Raw genomic sequence first — 21,031 nt, forward strand, 5'->3', positions numbered from 1 at the left:
ATAGATATTATTAAAGGATAAAAGATATACCTAATTAAGTAGAAAAACTACCTAGAAAGCAAAAATATATAGGAACCCCTAAAATACCTTATTAAGGCCTAATAACTCTTAAGGGAGTTCTACTAACTAAGTTAAAAGAAAAAACCTTACTTTAATTAATAATATTAATAGCCTTAGCTAGCTAAGCCTTTACTGCGGTAAAAGACTCTGTATTTTTGATTAGTTTTAACTTATTAAGAGTCTTAATGTTCTAATAGAGTATCTTAGAATTATGCTTATTTAGCTGCCTTTTTTAATAATAAAGATACATTAAACGGTTTAAATGCTTATTAACCTATTACTGTAGTTATAATAACTTAGTCTTAGTAACCTCTTTTTTATATTTAAGATAATGCTTTTTAGTTATAAAATAATTAGTTACTTAAGAATTAGTAAAATACCTAGAAGAATTAGAAAAGGATAAGTAAACCTTTTAGATTAATAATACCTTTGCTATTATACTTTTTGCTACGATAGGTATACTGCAAATAGTACTTATAACTAGGAAAGGCCTAATATTTCAGTTTTTAAGGAATATAGTAACTGTATAATATAATAAGGAAGCTAGTATTTTTAATTAAAATAGCTTGTATATAGTAATTGCGAGTAGCTTTAGATTTTAGTATAGTGTTAGAAGGATAAGATAAAATATTATAAGACTAAGTTAGGATATACTAGGATTATATAAAAGAAGTATAGATAAGTAGGTCTTAAGGATAAGATTAATAAAAGGAGGAGATTATATTATAACTAAATAGGATATAGCGCTTATATTATATATACCTTATTAATTTTTACTAATTATAAACTAACTTATACTATATTAAGGAAGACTTACTATAAGCTACTCTACTAGCTTATAATAGACTTATAATCTAACTTATAGACTTACTATAAGCCTAGCTTACCTAACTGTAAGCCTTTACTATATATATATATATTTATTTAGTATTAGATAGGACCTAGCTTACTAGCTATTAATAAAACTTCTTTATATTAATTAAGCCTAATACATATTAAATCTACTATTAAGAGATATAATACTTCAATAACCGCTTAGTATCACGCCTTACGCTATCTGCTAATAATAAACCTAGTATGGCTTAGTTTAATACAGTTGGACCTAAAACCGTCACATTTAAAGATATTAGAAAGGTAGGGTTTTAAGGTGTATACTGTGTATCTGTCCAGAGACTTTTGGAGCATAATTTTACTAGCCTAAAACATTGGATCATTGCTTGACAGACCCGGGATACATCTCAGCGACCACATCAGTAGACTTGCACAGATCTCCTTCAGCTTATACTAAATCGGATACTGGATAGGGACCCTTTCAGCTCGACAGGGTCTGCTCCGGCATTTACAACGTAACATCTGTAAACATCGATGGATTTGGCCATTGCGTTTCCCTTTTGGTGTGATAAGGGCTGGTTATGACCTCACCAGAATGTCTGTATTTGTGCTGAGCGTGCATTAGAACAAACGAAATGGGAAATCTGTACAGAATCTCACATGCAACGAAGATCAAGAGGCCTCGAAACTGAGACCTGCAGCTAGCTCAGCCGTGCCGTGCCGTCCGACCATCGAACCGCCGTAGATCGAGCAATTTGGGTCTCAGCAGAGTGGGGTAACGCACCATATCTGGTAAAGATGGGACACCTGAAAGAAAACTAAACTGCGCTGTCATCTCGGCCCGTGCCAGGCGTGGTGTTGTAGTTCAGGATGATGTAAAGATCTGCATAGCGTGTCCTTCGAGGAGAGACTGATTGGTAGTGGCAGAGTGGTTTGTTTCCAGTGCATGCATATGTTACGACACTATTGACTTGAGAAACTGACATGTAACTCTCCCGCCCGCCTTGCTCGAACTATGCCGTAAGTATCACGTACTAGTTTTGTTGATGGGACGGCAATGCGATGCAGTCGCACGCACTCGTTGAGATCTTCATGTGAGACGATAGTGGTTCTCATATGAGTTGGTAGATGGGTATGAGATAAATAGAGCCCTTGAGCGCTGATAAGAATCAATTCTACAGACGCAACCCAAGAAACGGGACAAATACAACGAATTTGACAACAAATTACATTCTTATCTTTTCACAAGCCCTCATTTCTCATCATCCACACCATGGCCCCCAGTCAGTCCAACCTCTCCAACCCAAAGTACCTCTATGACTTTGTGGTCGCCACCTCCCAGGAAAGCATCAATTCCGGGCTGGTTCAGTACCTTCAAAACACAGGAAACAAGCAGCCATACACTTATCTTTGCTTCTTAGCTGATGAGAACGGCGAACCCACCGAGGAAGTATCCCTTGAAGAGATTCTCAAGAGGAGCGGGGGCGTCAACCCCTTTGACATTCCTGATGGTACGGATTGGAAGGATGAGCGCGTCCAGAGGTTGTACGAGGCGCGCCTCATCTGCGCCATCAGGATGAGAACTGGTATTCCTCCCGGTTGCATCGTTAACGTCCCCAACAAGGGCCCCCAGCTCAAGTTGCCTGAGCCGATTGTCACGTTGGGCAAGACCTCTGAGGCTGTGCACTTCAACATGTACTGCTCAGAGGTCACCATAATCAAGAACAATATTCCTGGCGGTAGGTTCCCCACAATCGATAACAAGAGTAACTGTACTGATAGCATGATCTTGATAACAGGATGGGGATCCAAGGGCTCATGGGTCTGGTTCCAGCAACCCTCTGGGAGCCCGTGGTACGTCAAGACTCAAACAAACCTCTTGAATGAGTCTCTGGACAAGAATCTCGATACCGAGTACTTCAAAAATCATCCAGAAGAGCGTGAGGCTCTTCGGGCGAAGTTGGCGAATATTTCGGGATCGGCTTTCAGCCTGCAGCAGCTCCTCTTTAATCTCCAGAGCGCCGTCGCACAAACTGCCCCGACATTTGCCGGTGTCACCGACAAAGCTGCCGAGTCCCTCTTGAGAAAGTCTTTCATCGATCTTTGGTCCGGAGTCGCCAAAGACCAAGGCCTGCCACTCGTTGGAGTCACCGCCGTCGCCCAGTATCCAGACGGATCGCCCCTTTGCTTGACCGCCCTGGAGCGCTGGGTCAGTCCTGTCGTCGACCCCAACTCTGGCCAGGTAATCCAAAACCCATCTGATCTCCAATTGTCGGCCACGACACTGAACTATCTCTGTGCCACGGACGGACATCCGCTGCCCGGTGCCTCGTCCTTCAACTGGAACTGGATTGAGCCTTCTGAGGTATCTCAGTCGAGCGGTGTCATCTCCATCAAACGAAGCACCATGGCTCAGCACTTGGTCAACAAGATGGAGCCCCTCGCCCGCAAATCCTGCATCAAGCCTTCAGCAAGAGTGACAGCTGACAATGTATTTGGCAAGGTTACATACTACTGGGGCTTCTCAAGTGGCCAACAGCCCACAGTCAAGGTCACTCCCTCTGGTCCCCTGGTCGCGACTCTGGACTACAGCAATACAGCTTCGGGATGGGACCAGAATGCTGCCACCTATGGCGAGCTCAAGATCACTTCGACCTACTCCTGCAGCATTGTCTTTGGGAAATATGACCTGACCAAGGTTCCTCCTGTCTACATCGCCGGCAATACGTTCACCGTCATTCAGAACTTCAAAGTGTACGTTTACGTCCAGTGGGCGGCAACGGGTCGGGATGCGTGGGTTGCCGACAAGACTCTCACAGACGAATATGTCGTTTCCGTTGACGACAGCGGTGGTCTTACATCGACACCTACCAAAAACTCTACCGTTACTGATAACTCGAAGCCAATCGACGTTGGAGCCATCGTAAACTTCTTCACTGGCGTCAAGGATCTGCTCCAAGCTATCAAAGATCGGAGCTCGGGCTTCCTAAACGCTCACATTTCGTCGATCCCGTTCAACCAGATCAAAAACTTCGTGTTCCCTGGAGCCCACGTGTTCTCTTACAAGTCGGCTGCCTTCTCCAACTACTCAGATCTTGCATGCCTCATCACCTATGTCAACCCGACCAAGTTCCAGCAGCAGCAAAAGGTTATAGAGGCCTCCGACGAAGTCGAAAGCGTGCCTGAAGCCATAGCACTCGATGAGCTGCCGCCTTTAGCTGCCTTCATTAAGGAGCTCCGGGCCGAAGACTTGAAGCGCATCGCGGAAGAAGGCCTTGGGCACTCATCGCAGTTCGAAGAACACCCTGATGTACAGGGAAGCTTTACTGTCACAGAAGTCCACAAGCATAACGACGACGGTACGTCTGACATCCACAAGCACCTGAGGACGAAAGGATCCACAGGCAAAGCAACCATTACAACAAGTACAGAGCTAATGCTCAACTATGTGCAGGGAGAGCTAGTGAAGCCTGAGGGCAAGTTTCGGGCTCTCCAGGCCTCTAACGGCACCGCTTTGCTCTTCGCGATTGACTCATCGGGCGTTCTGAATGTCATCGAGGAGACGGTTGCGCAGACACAAACTGGCTGGAGAGCCACTGACATGTCGTCCAAGGTTATCAAGGATAGGTTCCCTTCTGGTGCAATGGCCATGCAGTTCGATGTAGGCCAGAGCGTTATGAATGGGTACACTATCAGCTTGGCCATGTCAGTACGTTCAAATGGATCCGATACTTTATTTCTTTCACTTCGCAACTCTCCTTCTTCAACTTCTGAGTGGATCTCCAAACCCTACTGGAGGTCCATTCCTTTCGATGCAGAAAATGGACCTGACACCATTCACATTACCAACATTTACATCTCCGAGACGGACCAGCAACAGCAGTACATAATGGTTGACATACTTCGGGATCCTGGATCAGAACTCAAGGCTACTTCCCGCTACGTTGTTGACCCCTTTTCTTCCTCCGGGGTTTCCTGGACCGCTCGAATGCTGCCCTTTGAAGTCGAGGAGGGCACATACCAGAGCTGCATGGGCCGTGTCTCCGGCGCCTATGTCGATGGTATTTACACCGCTGGTTCCGTCAAAGGCGCCCCTCAACTGTCCTACGTGCCTCTTTTCAATCTGACAGGCAGCGCCGCGCCCATGCCGACTCGACTACCTCTACCCAACAGGACACTAGCAACAGCCATTGCCTCAGCTCGCTATGATGGCCAGAACTCCCCCAGGTATGGAACTACTGATCTATACGCCGTTGGTAACTCCACCCTCTACCGATGGGATCCCGACCAGCAGCTGGACGACAACACCGTTGGAACACCGCTTCTCACCAATTCTGTCTTCGCTGGCACCGACACCTTGATTGCCCTCATGCACAACAAGATCACTACAATCTTTGGGAAGAATGCAAGCAATGTGGTGTACTACACATCCTGTCACGTAGACAAACTTGCGGAGCCACAGTCCTGGAGCGCTCCTGTTCCCGTACTTCGAGGTGTTGAGCGTATCACTTCGTTCATCAATCTCAAAGATGGCGGTAAGACAGTCTTTGCAGCGGGCGGCAGCAAGATCCAGAAGCTGACTCAAGCGACCAACACCGACTCTAAACTTTGGCGCAACCAGTCTATCATGCTCGAGGCGGCGCCGGAGACAAAGGCCATATCGTTCAACTCTTATACTACCACGATCAACGTCAAAGGAGAAGACGGACTCCCTGTGTCAGGATCAGATATAACTCTCACAACCAAGACTCACACGCCGGTTTACATCGATGGTCTGTATTACATCTTATCAGAAGTTCCAGTCAACGTCACTGTCAATCCATCTGGCGAAGTGATCATCATCCAGGCGACTGACAGCATCGTTGGAGCTACCATAACCGCAAGGCTGGGGAACAAAGAGCATACCATCAATCCCATGGCCAGCTCATTCGAGAAACTTGCCAAGTTATCCGACAAAGATGTGCTGAAGACGGCCGAGATCCGGACCAACGTCAAGGCTGGTGGTGTGATTGGAGAGTCCAAAACCGAGTCACTGGTCTCTTCCGGGCTACCTGACGAAGAGCTGAAGGCTACCGCGGACAGTATCAAGCTGCTGACAGAGGCTTACAATAAGCACCAAGCCCAGGAGTCAGCGCTTCGCATGATGACTCCAGTTACGTCAAACATGGTGGTCTCACAGGGTGGTACAACGTTCGGTCTTGGCGATGCCATCATCGTGGCGGCCGGTGACTTGTTCAACTGGCTGAAGACGGGCATTGAAAAGGTCATCCAAGTCGTCCAGAATGCTGCTACAGGTCTTTGGGAGTTCATCGTCAAGATCGGCAATGAGGTTTACCGTGCTATCCTAGATACAGTCGAAGCTGTCGTCGGAGCTATCGAATGGGTCTTTGACAAGATCAAGACGGGAGTGGAGAAACTCATTCGGTTCATTGAGTTCCTGTTCCAGTGGGACGACATCAAACGGACTAAGCAGGTTACTCATAACTTGGTTAAGTACTACCTGTTCGATATGGTGTCTAGCATCGAGACCGCCAAGGACTCCTTCGACAGCTGTATGGATGGTGCTCAGAAAGCCGTCGCTGAATGGGCTGGTATCAAAGACTGGGCAGCGCTCGGTGATGCAGCTACCAACCCGCCATCTGGCAACGCAACAGATCCTACAAAGCATCAGAACTCGGGGTCTCAGATGATGGCAGGGCATTTCAGAAATCAAGCCGACAGAATCACAATTCGAAGCGGAATGCCTGAGGCTAGCATGGTGCAGGGCTTGGTAGATGACATGATCAAAGCGATGGAGTCACAAGGAATGGTGTTTACCCAAACCTATGACCAGCTCAAGACGCTTGCGGAAGATTTCCTAGATTTAAGCCTCGCCGATACACTCAAACGTCTCACTGGGATCCTAGTCCAAGCGGTTCTGGGAACCACCAAGGTCGTCGTCGACGCCATGCTGGACGTCTTATATAGACTCGCTGGTACTGTCGTTGATGTTTTGGATACCAAGATTCACATCCCCGTTATATCCGATATACTCAACGCTATTGGCGTCCCTGATATTTCCTTCCTTGATCTCTTCACTTGGATCGGCGCCGCAGGCATTACCACCATGTTTAAACTCGCCCGGGGTCAAGCTCCATTCCCCGATAACGCTACGACCCGCGCATTGATCGATGCCCAAGACTGGGAATCTTTCTCTGCAGTTTTGAAGCAAGGAGTTTCGGCCACGGAGGCTGAATCCTCTTCTGAAAAGAATGATTTGGAAATATCGCAAGAGGTCGGGCAAATGATCTACTCAGCGGGCCATGCCCTCGCCGGTTTCGTTGCTTTCACGGGCAACTTTCTCTTCTTCGCCGAAGCGATGGACGTCAGTCCCACCAATGTCTTTGGAATGCCCTCAGCCATCATGGGCGTGATCGGCGCCCTTGCAGCAGGTGGCGCAGACTTCCTCGTTGCCAAGATGCCTATCGAGAACAGCGCGGTCTCCACCATGCGCACAATCACGACTGTCACCACTGTCGTCTCCAAGATCATCTTCTCGGGTCCTGGTCAGAAGTACCTTGCCAAGGGCTATCTCTCGTTCATGAAGGCGAATGACAACCGCAAGGTTGGAGCGGTGTTCAACACGGCCTTGGTGTTCCCTGCGCTTTTCTGCACTTGCTACCATTTCTACGAACTGTCCAAGAAGCCAGTCAGCAAAGAGCGCTCTTTGGCAATCATCGGAGAGACTTCGAGTATGGTGCAGTATGTTGGACGGGTGTCTTACTGTGTTGCTATCTTTGATCCCGAGCCGTCGACGAGGCTCATCCCGGCTAGTGTTATGGCGGGATGTAATGTTGTTATGTTTGGATTGGAGACTGCTGGTGCATTGATTTTTTGATCAGCCTTAGTGTGGATGAGCTGGGCTTAATGTCTAAGGACAGGACTCGCACTTGAGTTTACCAAAGGTTGGGCAGCAATACATATAGCTATATGACGACTTCTTCACTGAGCGACAGTAAGAGAGAAGCATGATCCGTGACGCGTCTGACCGTGTTGTAAATTTAATACAGTGCATGAATCTCTCAATGTCCTATCAAAACATTCGCATACGGTGGGAATCCTCAAAGAGAAAGCAGAAGTGGAAGTGGCATGTGTACACTCATGCGGCGACTGCAACACAGAAGCGTACATGATGCTAGAACATGTTGCGGGGGCTACTTTCAAGAGTTCTGGGATTTTCGAGCGAAGGAAAAGAGGTGGAGGGATCATTGAGTGCCTTGGATTCGGCAGGCACATCACATTCGTATAACCTGCACTTATATGACTTTTCTCTTCCGTAAGACACTGCCGAAACATCATCCAAGTTTTGGAAGTGCCCGCTTACTAGTTCGCTTCACTAACAATTGGTTTCACTTGGAACAGAAACCTTGGTAAAGATCGAGATTATAAAATATCTATGATCTCTCCATCTTCTGTTACCTTGCATTAGTGAGCGTCTTGGGAAGTTTAAAGCTAAGTATTTACTAGTATGACGATCCCATATTTCATAGCTTCGGTATCACAAACAGGTCAATATCTTGACTCTGACATCATCTATCGAATATACCTGTCGTTCTTCTTGTGGGAGCTGCCTCTCTTAATATCGCGTGCCGTCATGTTTGAACTGCATATATGTTGATCATTCATTAGTAAGTCGTATTTAGCAATTCTTGTCGTCTAATTAATATCGAAATGTCGATTGACTGCTCTTAATCGCCATGCTGTGACTTCGATGGGAGCTGTCTTAATAGGCTATGCTGAAGTATAAATCGCCATCAGCCGACTACCTCAACAGCATACTACTAACACAGCTTCTCTACAACCATCACACAAGCATACCACGTTATCAAAAGTTCTATAACAAGACCCAATTATGTAGGCTCGCAGAACTGACTGTTTGCTTTCCTGTCCTCTACTAACTTCCCCCAGACCGCAATCATGAAGACCACCGCCATGCTCATGATCGTCGCCTTCATCAGCAGCGCTCTATCTCTCGAAGTCAAGGACGCTTCAACTCCGGGTGGTGGAACTCCAGGCTCGCCGGCCTGCGGCCGCCAATGCCTGATCACAATTTCCCCAGTTGGCGGGGCCTCCACCCAGAGGTCCGATGGCTTCCCTGGCTCTTGTAAGGAGTACGCCACTGGCCAGCTCAAGGGTATAAACCGTTCTGTTGATGGAGGGCGTCTCAACATAAATGGTGTTGGAGGAAACCTCGTCATCGACTTTGTTGTCGCGATCGCCGTGCTTCCTTCACCAATTGTAAGGAGGCTGTTTACACTGGTGCGCAGTGTAGCCTTAAGCCGTAGTCCCTCAGCGTATTTGTCTGCTTACAAGGACCCAGCAGTGAAAAGACAAAGCCAGTTATGTATCTCGGCTTCTAAGACAGTTTCCCTCAGAAGACTAGCGCCCTGTTGACACACTGCTTTCTTATGCCTGCGACTTCGGCAAACATGGGGAGCTGACACCTTCTAGCTATTGAAACTTATAAGAAATTCCTCAACTATCATAGTTCGCCTAATGTGACCAGAGCCCCTTTTCAGGAATGGGCTTATCAATATTGCTTCTCTTTTCAGCTCTCATTTGATCACCTTCTCTACTGGGCAGTTGTGTCTGTGCGAAGTGTTTCAAAGCCAGTAGCTTAACCCAATGCGATGCGACGCTCTGTTGGTTGTTGTGCTGTTGGTTGTCCCCTGTCAAACCTGCATATGCAACTAGACAAATCTGGAATCGACTGAAGAGAATGGCAGAGGGAACTTCAGATCTTGCATTTTGAAAGCACTACAAAAGAGAGAGATAACATGAAAGCCAGTATAGAAATATTGCAAAAGGTAAACATGTAGTCTTTTTTGACTTCTCACTTGTGTTCAAGATTTGACGACAGTGGTGGGAATGGGGTCAGATCATCAAATTCAACCCCAGCACTCTTAGACTACGGCTCGGGCCTGAACTAATCCTATCTCGATCTTCGGCTGCATATCACCCGGGGAGGATGGTCCTGGTTTAATTAATGGCCCCTTATCGACTTGGTCTGGGCTCCTGCTCACGAATCAGTCAAAACAAACAAGCTTGTCCACCACGACCAGTAACTGGGTTTCGCGTTCCGCACCTACTAAGAACGGCCCATTATCCATAATTTTTAAGACGTGAAAGCATCTGTCCCCAACATGATTATGATTTTGATCCTCACTCTGCTACTCTCGATATTCGCCAATCGTGCTTTATGCGCTACCACATTCCTGCGTCCCCCAGAATGGAACGATGCGGTCGACCGTAAAGCTGGCTTCGGAAAGAATGTACGGTACACGGTTGGAAACGCGACTGATATTCTTTGGGAAACCGACCTCGACAAAGTTGAACTGTACTTGATCCAAACAATAGAATCAACATATTGGGAATATATATTAGATTGTAGGAAACCTAGAAGCCTATCGTTCGTATACGACATGCTGACCCGTGTATTTAGCATCTCGTACTGAGTGCAAGGCTGAGTGGGATGTATCAGGAATACTGAAAGAGAATGAAGACGCTGTGTACTACTTTGCCTTAGGCGAGGATCCCAATGGGCTTACGGGTCCCGACGGCCTTATGACATCCATTGCTTCGACGCAATACTTTAATGTCACCGCCCCGAGAATTGAGACGACGATCGCATCCACGTTACAGACTTCTACCACGGGACGGAGCATGTCTTCCTCTCATGTCGCAACGTCCGCGACGCAGCTCCTCCCAACATCTACGGCTCCAGATGAGAGCTCGAATTCAGACGCTGATCTAAATTCCGACTCTCTGATGTCCAAGGGCGAAACCGCGGGTGCCGCGGTTGGGGGCACCATCGGCGGTCTAATACTTCTTGGCGTTGTCGGATGGTTCATCTGGAGAAGGTTGGGACGAAGTAAAGGAAATACGGACATGTCAGTGGTTCCTCAGAGCCAACAAGGGCAGGTCAGCTATTCCGAGACAAAGGCTGAGCTACCTGGTGATATGGCGCTGGAGGTGTATCCTGCGGGGTATGCTAGAAGTCCACCGGGGCTGCATGAAGCGCCTTGATAGGGGGGGGGATTTCATCGAGACCCGAGTTAAACAACAAGGCGGGGAATCATAATCATACCATGATAGCAGATGGACTTTCGATAATTAGATCACTCTGACACTTACTCAAAAGCCACGCGAAAAGTTGCGTGGTCATCTTACCGTGGTTATGGAGTTGAATAGCCAATAAGCTTCAAGCTGCCAACACAGATGACGAATGAAGATGCGCTGATATAAGCTTCAACTCGAAAGCCATGGACAGTGACCAATGAACCTTCCTACATTCTCTCGGCGTTGAATCTTGTAGGACTCGGGATTTCTCTACTTTAGGTTTAACAACGCTCATCCGATTAAAGTGGTTGCATTGGCTCTGGTCATCCACCCAGGGCTTGACCCACACAAAAGGCTTGCGAATACTTTATCGTCCTCGATAAACGCGCCAGTCTTGAATATCTCGGTATCATATGATACTCTGTGGCTTGCATATTTGTCTTGTGGAAACAAGAGCGCGTCAACCACGTAAGATAACTTAACCACTGGCGTAATGTATGATTATGATTTAACAGATAACATTCGAGTAATTGGAATGCAATGCCTGGGAGGCTGCGCGCAGAGGGGAGTTTGCTTTCTGAGAAATCTGAAGTCTAATGTGATGTCGTCACAACACCTCTCACGCCGCCAGACGTTTGGCCTGCCTACTCGGCCATTTAGCCACGAGAGATATTGGTGGTGGCATCATTGTGGGAGTATACCATTCATGGCTTATTCTGACCTCCATTCCAACATTAGCCACGACTCTCAGATAACCATAAATTACCATCGCTCGCCCTCGTATGCGAAATTGACATGATTCCTTTTTCTTTATACTATATCCTCCTCCACTCTTGAAACATTCAAAGTTAAAAGAAGTGTATGGGCCACGTGTCGATCTCTCACACATTGATTCCAGTCTAACACCGCCCATCATGCAACTGAATTGGGTGTTCCTCTTGGTATCTTCGCTCGCCAGCCTAGCAGCCTGTAGAGACCTGGAATTCGTTAACCCCCCGCGATTTGACCTGCTCGATGACGGCTTCCGAAATTACGGCAACAACCAACGCTACAAGCAAGGCGAGATCGTCGACGTCATTCTTTCGGACTATGGTGACATGGGAGACTTGGCTGTTTGGCAGCTGAGTACTGCGGGAAATAAGAAAGGTCGAGAAATTCCACTGGATGGTATGATGACTTGCATTCTGTAGGCTTGCGAGAGTCATACTGATCTGATATCACAGTGATAAAGCAATCTAAGATCACCAAGACTGGTAACTCACGCCGCTTCAACTGGACGGCTGCGTATGACATCGGCCACTATCTGCAAAACGGTGAAGACGCTGTTTATTATTTCGGGATAAGGGAAAATAGCCACGCCAAGGTAACTGTAAGATCCGCATTCTTCAATGTCAGCATGCCGGATAGTGGGAGGCCCAAATCCCCCGTGGCTTCGAAACCATCCCGCAAAGAAAAGAACCGCAAGGGAAAGAATTGCAAGAGCTGCAACAGCTGCCAGAAGTGCCAGAACCGTAAGGGAAAAAACCCCAAGGAAAAGAACCCCAAGGAGAAGAAAGCGAGTGCAAGGTCCGGATTGACTGGCGGTCAAGTGGCAGGCATCACCATCGGTTCCATCGTCACTTTTGCCCTCATACTGTGCGGTTTCTGCTGGGGTTTCGAGCGCATGAGAGTAGCAAAGCAGTTGCGAAAGTCACAGGAGTTTGAACTCAGAAACATGGAACGCGACGTGCGCTCCTTGAGGGAGACGGTAGCAAAACTTGGGGCTTGATGCAACATGCACTCAAGAATAGCAGCATCGCAAGACGAGACGTTGCTGCTAGTGGGTAAACTCCTACCAATTAATCTGTCTGAGCGTCGAGGTCTTGGTCAAGGCCATGCTACCGTAGTACTTTTTCTAGCTAGGAATAAATCCGCTTATGACTATGCTACCCAGTTTATACGCGCCGATGTCGTTGATTTGTGCTCGGGTGAATTAGTAATCGTATTACGATGTAGGTCTCTGAGTCACAGGCGCAATTGGCTGAGTACTAAAAGGCTCACTGAACTATTCCTTCAACCGCCAAGAAGCGATATCTTTAACATCAGTAACTAAATTAATGAAGCCAAGATGAGTTTCGAATTCACAACTCTCGATGTTTTCACCACCACCGCCTTTGAGGGCAACCCTTTGGCAGTGGTGACGATACCCCCACCAAGCCAGCACGCGCCCCTCACCCAATCTCAAAAGCAGCGCATCGCCCGCGAGTTCAACCTCTCTGAGACTGTTTTTGTACATGATGTTGAGAATCGTGCGGATACAGACGAGAGAGAGATTGATATCTTTACTCCCAACTTCGAATTGCCATTTGCGGGGCATCCGACCATCGGCGCAGCTATTTTTCTTCAGCCCCAGGGCGTAAAGGCCATGATTGCAAAGGCGGGCAGAATTGATCTTGAGTTCGAAAACGGTTCTGCGCGTGCTTTGATCCCGCATGATGTCAAGCTTCATAAGAAGCGCGTGCCAAAGCATGAGATCGAAGCTGGTTGGAATGAGAAATTGGCAAAAGTCGCTGCTGCTGATGAGGGTGCGCCGCTGTTCAGTATCGTCAACGGGATGACTTTCGCGCTTGTGGAGCTCCCCTCTCTGGAGTTACTTGGCGCTGCCAAGGTCGGAGCCATGAGTTACATTGACGGCAACCTGCAGGATGACGGCTGGAAACACGATTTCGACTCGAGACGCTACTACTACACGCTTCTCAAGAGCGAGACGTCATCTGACGGAAAGTATGTGCAGAACCTCCGCACAAGACTTGTCAAGCGCAATATGGAAGATCCTGCTACTGGAAGTGCCGCGTGCGCGTTGTCGTGTTACTTGGCGTTGCACAAGCTTACTGCGAATTCGATCAGGTTCAATATCACGCAGGGCGTTGAGATGGGACGCGAGAGTCTCATCGTGGTTGATGTTGAGGTCGAGATCAGTGAAGATGGGGAGAGAAATGTTAAGACTGTTCATCTTAGTGGGAAGGCAGTCGAGGTCATGAAGGGAACAGTTCGCATTCCATGAGCCACTACCACTACCTGTCGGTTTGATGAATGGCTCGGCCAGTATACATTGATACCTGATAGAGTATAGTTATAACATGCCACAATCATGAGCTCTACTATTCTACCTAATTGAAAACTCGTGCAGTATTTCACTTTATGCAATTTCCTTTGCTTCAACTTGCCGCGTGCCTACTCTTGACGCATCGGTGTCACCTAATTTCTCGGTCCCGAGGATTAAGGAGTCCTTTTTCGTCCTTCAGTAATTCAGTGAAAGTGCGCAAACGACTTCTTCTCCACTCCAACTATTGACGTCATCGAGCGTTCTCCGCAATTAATCTCCTTTGCGTACCGGATCTTTTTTGTGAGTTGAACGAGACGAGGAAAAATAAAACAGATGTTAGCGGGGCGGCTGACAGGCGTGGCTATGGTGCGCGACAAGTAATATGCATATTTGTGATATTCTTGCATCATATCCGCTTTATTTTCAAGTCTGCAACCAATATTGCTGCTGTGTAACCCACCTCTGGTCACAGCCTGATCAAGATGCATGGGACTAGGAGCCGCGATGCACACATTTGTAGCAGCATCTCTGTCGGCCTGGCCGAGACCTTATCGACAAAACTTGCTCAGTGGTTATTCTCAATGGGTGAGGCTCAATTCATCCCGGCATTGTCTTTCTAAAGATGGGCCGCAATACTGATCATGTAGAAAATGTACATAGTTCAATTGACTATGCAGGGCGGCCATCACAAGGGTGCCGCATGACTACTGCATACTGTGCAGCCTGGGCATTGATTGCTGCCTAAACTGTCTTTCAGCTATTATAAATATGCCGTTCCAGTCCTTTCACTCAACCTGGACCACCCACTGCCACATATAAGCAATTATTGGCACCCTGCATAACACCACCTTCAAGCCATTTCCACACTCATTGAGCAAAGATGTCTGATCAGAAAGGTAAATCTGCTGTGGTCAGTGAATCTTGAACTTCACTCACCCTTGTCATTAGTTTCAGCAAGCGACGCCCTTCCTTGCAAGACCATTGGTACCTTGCAGGATGGTATTCAATACACGGAGCGCTTCGCCGTCCGCGTTGTGCTGACGGATGATGAGGGGCAAGTCGCCGTCATCAAGGCTGCCAAAGACAACTACTACAAGCTTCCAGGTGGTGGTATTGAAGCAGAGGAGGACCATCTCAAGGCTGCAGAGCGCGAGGTTGCAGAAGAGACGGGCAGTACCGTGACCATGCAAGCTGGCTGCATTGCCAAGACGGAGGAGTATCGGAATGACCTCCACCAGATATCCTACTGCTACCGGGCGAAAGTCGTTGACAAGACTGGCAAGCCTGCCTTGACCGATGAGGAGGTGGCTGATGGGCTGAATCATGAGTGGGTTCCTCTGAATCAGGCTCTGGAATTGATGACTGCAGCGGAGCCTACTTCCGAATTGGGCCGTTACATCAAAGGCCGGGACATTTTTCTTTTGACACAGGGTCTCAAATACGCTTGATTGGAGGCGAGGATTGTACCTTAGTCGATGCCTACTCGGCCAATCGTAGTCGTCCCAGCCAGAGCCTCGTTGTTGACGTATCTTTGCTTTGCGTGTTGGTGCCTGACTTGGACACCAGTTAGTGACGGTTAGCTTCTGATGTAGGAGCTGACATAAAAATATCCCCATATACTGACATGGCATTTCGCATGTGATGGACGAGAGGGAGGTATTCCCTAAGCGTTTGGAATTGCAGTACCTGCCATCTTTCAGCCTGTCCCCTCGAACAGCCTTAGGCAAAGTCTCTCAACCTGCGATGAACCAAAGCTACATTTTTAATCATGCGTGACTATCGGTGTAGATATGCAGGGATGGCAGGTATCAAACCAAGAGTTGCTGCACCTGCTGCAAGCCAAACAATAGGTTGAAACGACCGGTCAAAAGTGCATTTGATGCGCTGTCCTTGCATGCGACCGTGGCCGGAGCATCCTTTCCACTTCTGGCGCCTGAACCCTCTGAATTGAGATCACTCATGAGGCTCAACTGAGACGCTATTGCTGATTTACGTGGGGGTCCATCGTTGTCCGAGTCGGTTTCCCGCCGGAGTTTTGATATAATAGCCTCTACTCATCAGTACCTCAAACTGATAGCATACAAGTAACAGCTATCGTTTAAATAGTCCTCCCCTACAGAATAGCATCTTTTGTCAACATCTTTACCATGTTCTTTTACGACTCCACTCTTCAGCTTTACATCAGCGATAAGCCCCTTTTGATCTCGGACAGGGTATTAAAAGCAGGAGAAAGGATTGGCATATCCGTCACTTGGGATGATAACGGTTATGTGAACAAAGTCTCGTACAAAATGGCAAAAGGTCTCAGCCAGGAATTGGGTTCCGTCTTGCTTACCGTCCAAGATTTCATGGGATTAGCACAGAGGCAACCCTGGGCTGCTTCGCAGGAGTTTGCAGAGTGGCTAGATGACACATACACCCTCTCGCAGGAGAGTACGGCTATGCTTGACGCTAAGGGCAATCCCATTTCAGTGCCTCAAGCACGGCCTGCATGGTTCTCACTCGACAACATCGACGGCCGAGGCCTTCCTACACTGCTCTCCGAGTTCCCTGAGAGGGACTTATGGAAATTCTGGACCCTCGGACACCGCGGCTTCACTGCTGCCGCAGTCCGAAGTTTCGTTGTTTCGTCCGGCACATGCTCGTTAGACCTCGGCATTCCACAGTTTGCGAGGCACAGTAAGCTGATGGTTAGAGAATGCTATCGAACCAAACCGGCCACAACCCAAACGAGTATTGACCGACTGTGGCCTGACTATTTGTCGAAGACACTGAGCCGAGATGACGAGGCAATTCGATCATTTCTTGTCTCTATTGATCCAGAAGAAATCGTTTCGCACTGCCTCCAAGACAAATTCATCACTGAAAGGGATCAGGAACGGTTGGCTGATCTCATGGGAAAGAAGCGCCTCCTTCTCGGCGATTACCAAGGTCTCCGTCCAATGACCTGCGAGACCATTTGCAAAGCCATCTCGGCGCCGAAGGCTTCCGACATGACCTACGTCACTGGGCATCAGAATCCAGACGCAGACTCAATCGTAAGCTCTGTTTTCGAGGCTACCAGACGGAGTCTAGTGTATCCCGAAAAGCCATGTGTTGCATGGGTCGAAAGACTGCCCCCTGTTGTTGAAACGATTTTGGGTTCTGATATAAGTGCACGTATCAGAAATACGCCAAAGTTTGAACCACATCACGATGTAGTCCTCGTTGACTGCCATCGTTTTGATCATGGCCATCAGTACCAGGTGAGGTCCATCATAGACCACCACATAATCACGACCAAGTTTCCCTATTACGTCTCCATCAGCCAAGAGGTATCATGGTCATCGACTATCCAGGTCTATATCAAAATGTTAGGATCCGGACTCGATGTAGACCAACAGACCGCTAGGATACTTCTCGAGGCGACCGAGATCGAGGCCGAACCTCATTTGATGCAGTCAATGAGCAGAATCGATCAGATGGCTCTGGAAAGACTTAAGTCACTTTCCCATGGAAGTGCGTCGTATCAAGATCTCATGCAGCTTCTCCTCCATAGCAACGTCGAGGTCGACCCATTCCTCGAGGACTACAAAGAAAGTTGCTATGGGTTTGCAGTGCTTAAGTCTCAGAGGCTTACGTCGTACGATGAGCGGGCCATGAAAAACAATGTAGAGAAGCATCTTCCATTGACTGTTGTTAAACAGGTCATATTCGACGGAACCATGTTCGATCGCCTCTCAACAGAGAAAATATCAATGCACTTCAATGATCGCTTCTATGACAAAGGATTCAGGAATGCTGTCAAACATGTCATTTTATCTGCCTGTGCTGCTTTTCACGGCGCTGATAACGTGACTGAGGATGGTTTCAGCGTTCTAGTGACTAATGTACCTTGTCAAACTCCTCGTTTGCTCTTGATGCCTGCTTTAGAGGGTATTGTGAAAGAGCATTTGAGGTTTTTCTACTCGACGACCATTGGAAGGTTCGTGTCCTGCGGGTTCTACACGGATATCACCGCGGTTTACGGAAGACCCGGGGAGGAAACACTCCCAACAACGTGCATGTCCTTCGATCACGTCAAGGGACTTCTTTCAAAACAAGAAAACACGTCTTTCCTGAGCTTGAAGCAGTTTTGGTATGTATACCATGAGCGTCAGGGTTTGGGAGACACGGTGTCCCTCGATAGCATGCGGAATAGTCAATACGTGGAGCTTCTAGACACGGTCATTCGGGAAGGGAAAGCGGTCAGCCATGGTGAAGAGCCGACAATTACATTGCGCATTGAAGACGCAAAGCCTGCGCTTATTCGGTCTCGTGATATTGACAGAGCGACGGGCTTCCCTAGTCAGTTGATATCGCCAGACACTTATGGAGATCCGGAACTCTGGAGGTACTGGTCACCAGATCGAGATGAGAATGTTGCCACCAGAGGTCATATCTTCGTTATGGATCAGACAAGTATCGACCTCAAGATTGGGCGCAATGAAAGGACCAAGCAACTTACGTTTCGACCCATCTATCGCGACATTTGTGACTTGAAGTATGAGATACGACCTGACGGAGGGCGATGGATTTCTGTCACGGTATTTCCCAGATTGTTTTCCGTTCCAGGCTCGGGATAGGGTGAGGGCTCTGTATTTCGTTGGGTACATCTTTACGTCTTTTCTTTTCCATCCAGCATGCCCGCCAACTTCAACCTTCAGACAACAAAGGTTGCCTGTAGCCTTTCGACTTGGCTTCTTGTCAACACTCCCTTTTCTATTAGATAGTTCTCAACACCGTTACTGCCTCCAATCCAGTCCAGAAAGTGCTGCATAGATTCTTTCCTGTCGAACGTTAGCCTTCCAGTGTTGATCTAGTAGTCCCTTCCTCAGACAAACCTCGAACCAAAGAAACGGGACTCTTCTTCAGATAGGCCAGGTCCATCGGGACGCATCTCTTTTACTATCGCCGCTATCTTTTCCTTGAGTCCCGAAGATGATAATGCATATTCGTGGGCAACCAGACTGCTGTCCACGCCACACAGACTCAGGATCAATGCACTGATGACCCCTGTTCGGTCTTTTCCAAGCGAGCAGTGAATCAGAATCGGTTCGAGCTCATGGGCCGGTGTATCCGCCAAGTATGCGAAGATTTGACCGAACGGCCGGTTGGTATTTTCGGGCGAACAAGCGGATGTCAGAATGTCTTGATAATATGAAAGGTATCCCTATTAACTTTGTCAACCATTATTTACGAAGCATGCTTCCTCTTGGCCCATACCTCATTTCCTTCCTGCCTGAGCTTAATATCTCTTTCGGCTCGCCTCCCATCCTTGTAAAAGTCGTCAGGAAAGACAGGAACCGGGACACGCGGAACCTGGTCCCATTCCCTAATTTGACCCCACCCGTTCTTAGTGCTTTTCTCAATCTCACCATGCGAACGAAGGTCGAAAACCTTGGCTATACGAAGCTGTCGCAGCCGAGCAATACCTAGCTCCGAAATGCGGGACGGGTCTGCTGATCGATAGATGAGGCCTCTTCTCACTGATCTTCCGGGACACTTCGCCGAAGGATATCCTCCGAGATCTCGAAAGTTTGGTAGTCCTTCCACGCCAACGACCTGTGGAGACGGGCGACTAGACGTTTCAATCAAAGTTGAAGGCATGATCCTCAAAACCCCGGGAAAGGTAACATAGTAAACCACAAACTTTTAATAGCTGCTGGAGGTTCAGGATTATAGAAGACAGGGAGGACACAACAAAGTTTTTCACTTGCCTCGTCCTATACTGTGTTGTTATAGATGGAGATTACGGTATCACAAATGAGCGGTGAAGCTAGGTACTAAGGACAAGACAATTAGTAATATGGTTCGACAAGCTGCTGTACACAAATCAGCAGTCGATACCCGCAACGCTGTGCCAAGGTTGATTTCCGTAACTGTCAAGTAAAAGCGACAATTTTGCTCAAAGATTTTCTGTCGCACGTGGCAAAATACCCAAGTCACACGCAGTGAGAAGTTATCAATGCCTAACATAATTATTTGTACCTCACAGATAAGCGGGGAGTCTCGAAACTTCTGTCCAGATGATTAAACTGTGCTCATGCTACCATAAGCCTGTGATACCATAAGCCCATGAAGAGTCTACAGTAGATACATTCAATTATTTACTGCCTTTCCCTGACTGTTTGGCTGGCTGTTACGCCAACAGACATGGTAAACCCCAGGTGGTTTTACATAATTTTCAAGGCCCTGAGGAGCGAAAGATCAAGGTTGTTCATCTTAGCAGAAAGGCAGTTGAGGTCATGAAGGACAGCGTATAGTGACTATGCCTGCGACTACGACATTTGTGCCTTAGTTTAGCAATTGGGATCATGTATTTATGAGTTTTTTTTCATGCTTTGCTGGTAGGGCCTCATACTGACGTTGAGGTTTGTGCACATCAAAATATACGACAAGATATGTGGGAGGCCGCACCGCCTGGTCTAGCGATTTCAACAATATTCTTCACCACAATATTGAAATTCATAAGGAACAATCTTGCAAACAAATGGCAAACGTTTAGCATATGTACGAATATTTGCTAGGGAGCTTACACCAGCAGCCAAGCGAGATCGTAGACATCTCTGATGCAGGCATCTGTATAGCACGTTGTGTCCGGATACTTGCTAGACTGAAGAGTTTCATTCCGCGCGGACGTAAGTAGTATTGCTGCAATGCTGTTGCAGTGGACCAATCAATTTTGACTGTGCAAGTTCACTTACAACTTCGTGATCACTGTATGACAAATGTAATCCCCGGCAACCATGACTTATTATGCTGTGTAGCTGCCGTCACCAAGAATTGACCGGCCCCCATTAATCTCACTAAAATCTCAATTATCTTAGAAGATTTAATAATAAAGTTCTCTTATTTTATATAAACTTATTTCATTTTCTTATCTTTAGGTAAGGATTACCTAGAACTTGTGACACCCGGGGCGCTGCTGGATCATAA

The 21,031-nt window shown here is 47.6% G+C and overlaps 7 protein-coding genes across 7 annotated transcripts; 6 read left to right on the forward strand and 1 right to left on the reverse strand.

The window, feature by feature from the left end:
- Positions 1–2,164: 2,164 nt before the first annotated feature.
- FTJAE_769 (uncharacterized protein) lies at positions 2,165–7,768 on the forward strand (the record flags this gene model as incomplete). The annotated part of the gene is made up of 1 exon (XM_037354431.1): positions 2,165–7,768. One exon carries the CDS (start codon positions 2,165–2,167, stop codon positions 7,766–7,768), a length of 5,604 nt encoding a protein of 1,867 aa, XP_037212068.1.
- A 1,079-nt stretch (positions 7,769–8,847) lies between these two features.
- FTJAE_770 (uncharacterized protein) lies at positions 8,848–9,290 on the forward strand (the record flags this gene model as incomplete). Its single annotated transcript, XM_037354443.1, has 2 exons — positions 8,848–9,168; positions 9,216–9,290. The coding sequence occupies 2 exons, from the start codon at positions 8,848–8,850 to the stop codon at positions 9,288–9,290; spliced, it is 396 nt and encodes a 131-aa protein (XP_037212069.1).
- A 783-nt stretch (positions 9,291–10,073) lies between these two features.
- On the forward strand, positions 10,074–12,757 carry FTJAE_771 (uncharacterized protein; the record flags this gene model as incomplete). The annotated part of the gene is made up of 4 exons (XM_037354454.1): positions 10,074–10,317; positions 10,373–10,916; positions 11,888–12,156; positions 12,213–12,757. 4 exons carry the CDS (start codon positions 10,074–10,076, stop codon positions 12,755–12,757), a joined length of 1,602 nt encoding a protein of 533 aa, XP_037212070.1.
- Positions 12,758–13,096: 339 nt separating this feature from the next.
- Positions 13,097–14,032, forward strand: FTJAE_772 (phenazine biosynthesis; the record flags this gene model as incomplete). The annotated part of the gene is made up of 1 exon (XM_037354465.1): positions 13,097–14,032. The coding sequence occupies one exon, from the start codon at positions 13,097–13,099 to the stop codon at positions 14,030–14,032; it is 936 nt and encodes a 311-aa protein (XP_037212071.1).
- Positions 14,033–14,954: 922 nt separating this feature from the next.
- On the forward strand, positions 14,955–15,522 carry FTJAE_773 (NUDIX domain protein; the record flags this gene model as incomplete). The annotated part of the gene is made up of 2 exons (XM_037354476.1): positions 14,955–14,970; positions 15,023–15,522. 2 exons carry the CDS (start codon positions 14,955–14,957, stop codon positions 15,520–15,522), a joined length of 516 nt encoding a protein of 171 aa, XP_037212072.1.
- A 699-nt stretch (positions 15,523–16,221) lies between these two features.
- FTJAE_774 (DHH phosphoesterase) lies at positions 16,222–18,678 on the forward strand (the record flags this gene model as incomplete). Its single annotated transcript, XM_037354486.1, has 1 exon — positions 16,222–18,678. One exon carries the CDS (start codon positions 16,222–16,224, stop codon positions 18,676–18,678), a length of 2,457 nt encoding a protein of 818 aa, XP_037212073.1.
- A 77-nt stretch (positions 18,679–18,755) lies between these two features.
- On the reverse strand, positions 18,756–19,702 carry FTJAE_775 (tyrosine phosphatase; the record flags this gene model as incomplete). Its single annotated transcript, XM_037354497.1, has 3 exons — positions 18,756–18,882; positions 18,937–19,265; positions 19,319–19,702. 3 exons carry the CDS (start codon positions 19,700–19,702, stop codon positions 18,756–18,758), a joined length of 840 nt encoding a protein of 279 aa, XP_037212074.1.
- Between the last annotated feature and the right edge of the window lie 1,329 nt (positions 19,703–21,031).

The sequence above is a fragment of the Fusarium tjaetaba genome (assembly GCF_013396195.1).
Source record: "Fusarium tjaetaba strain NRRL 66243 chromosome Unknown NRRL66243_c0000019, whole genome shotgun sequence".
In the NCBI taxonomy this organism is placed as follows: Eukaryota; Fungi; Ascomycota; class Sordariomycetes; order Hypocreales; family Nectriaceae; genus Fusarium; species Fusarium tjaetaba.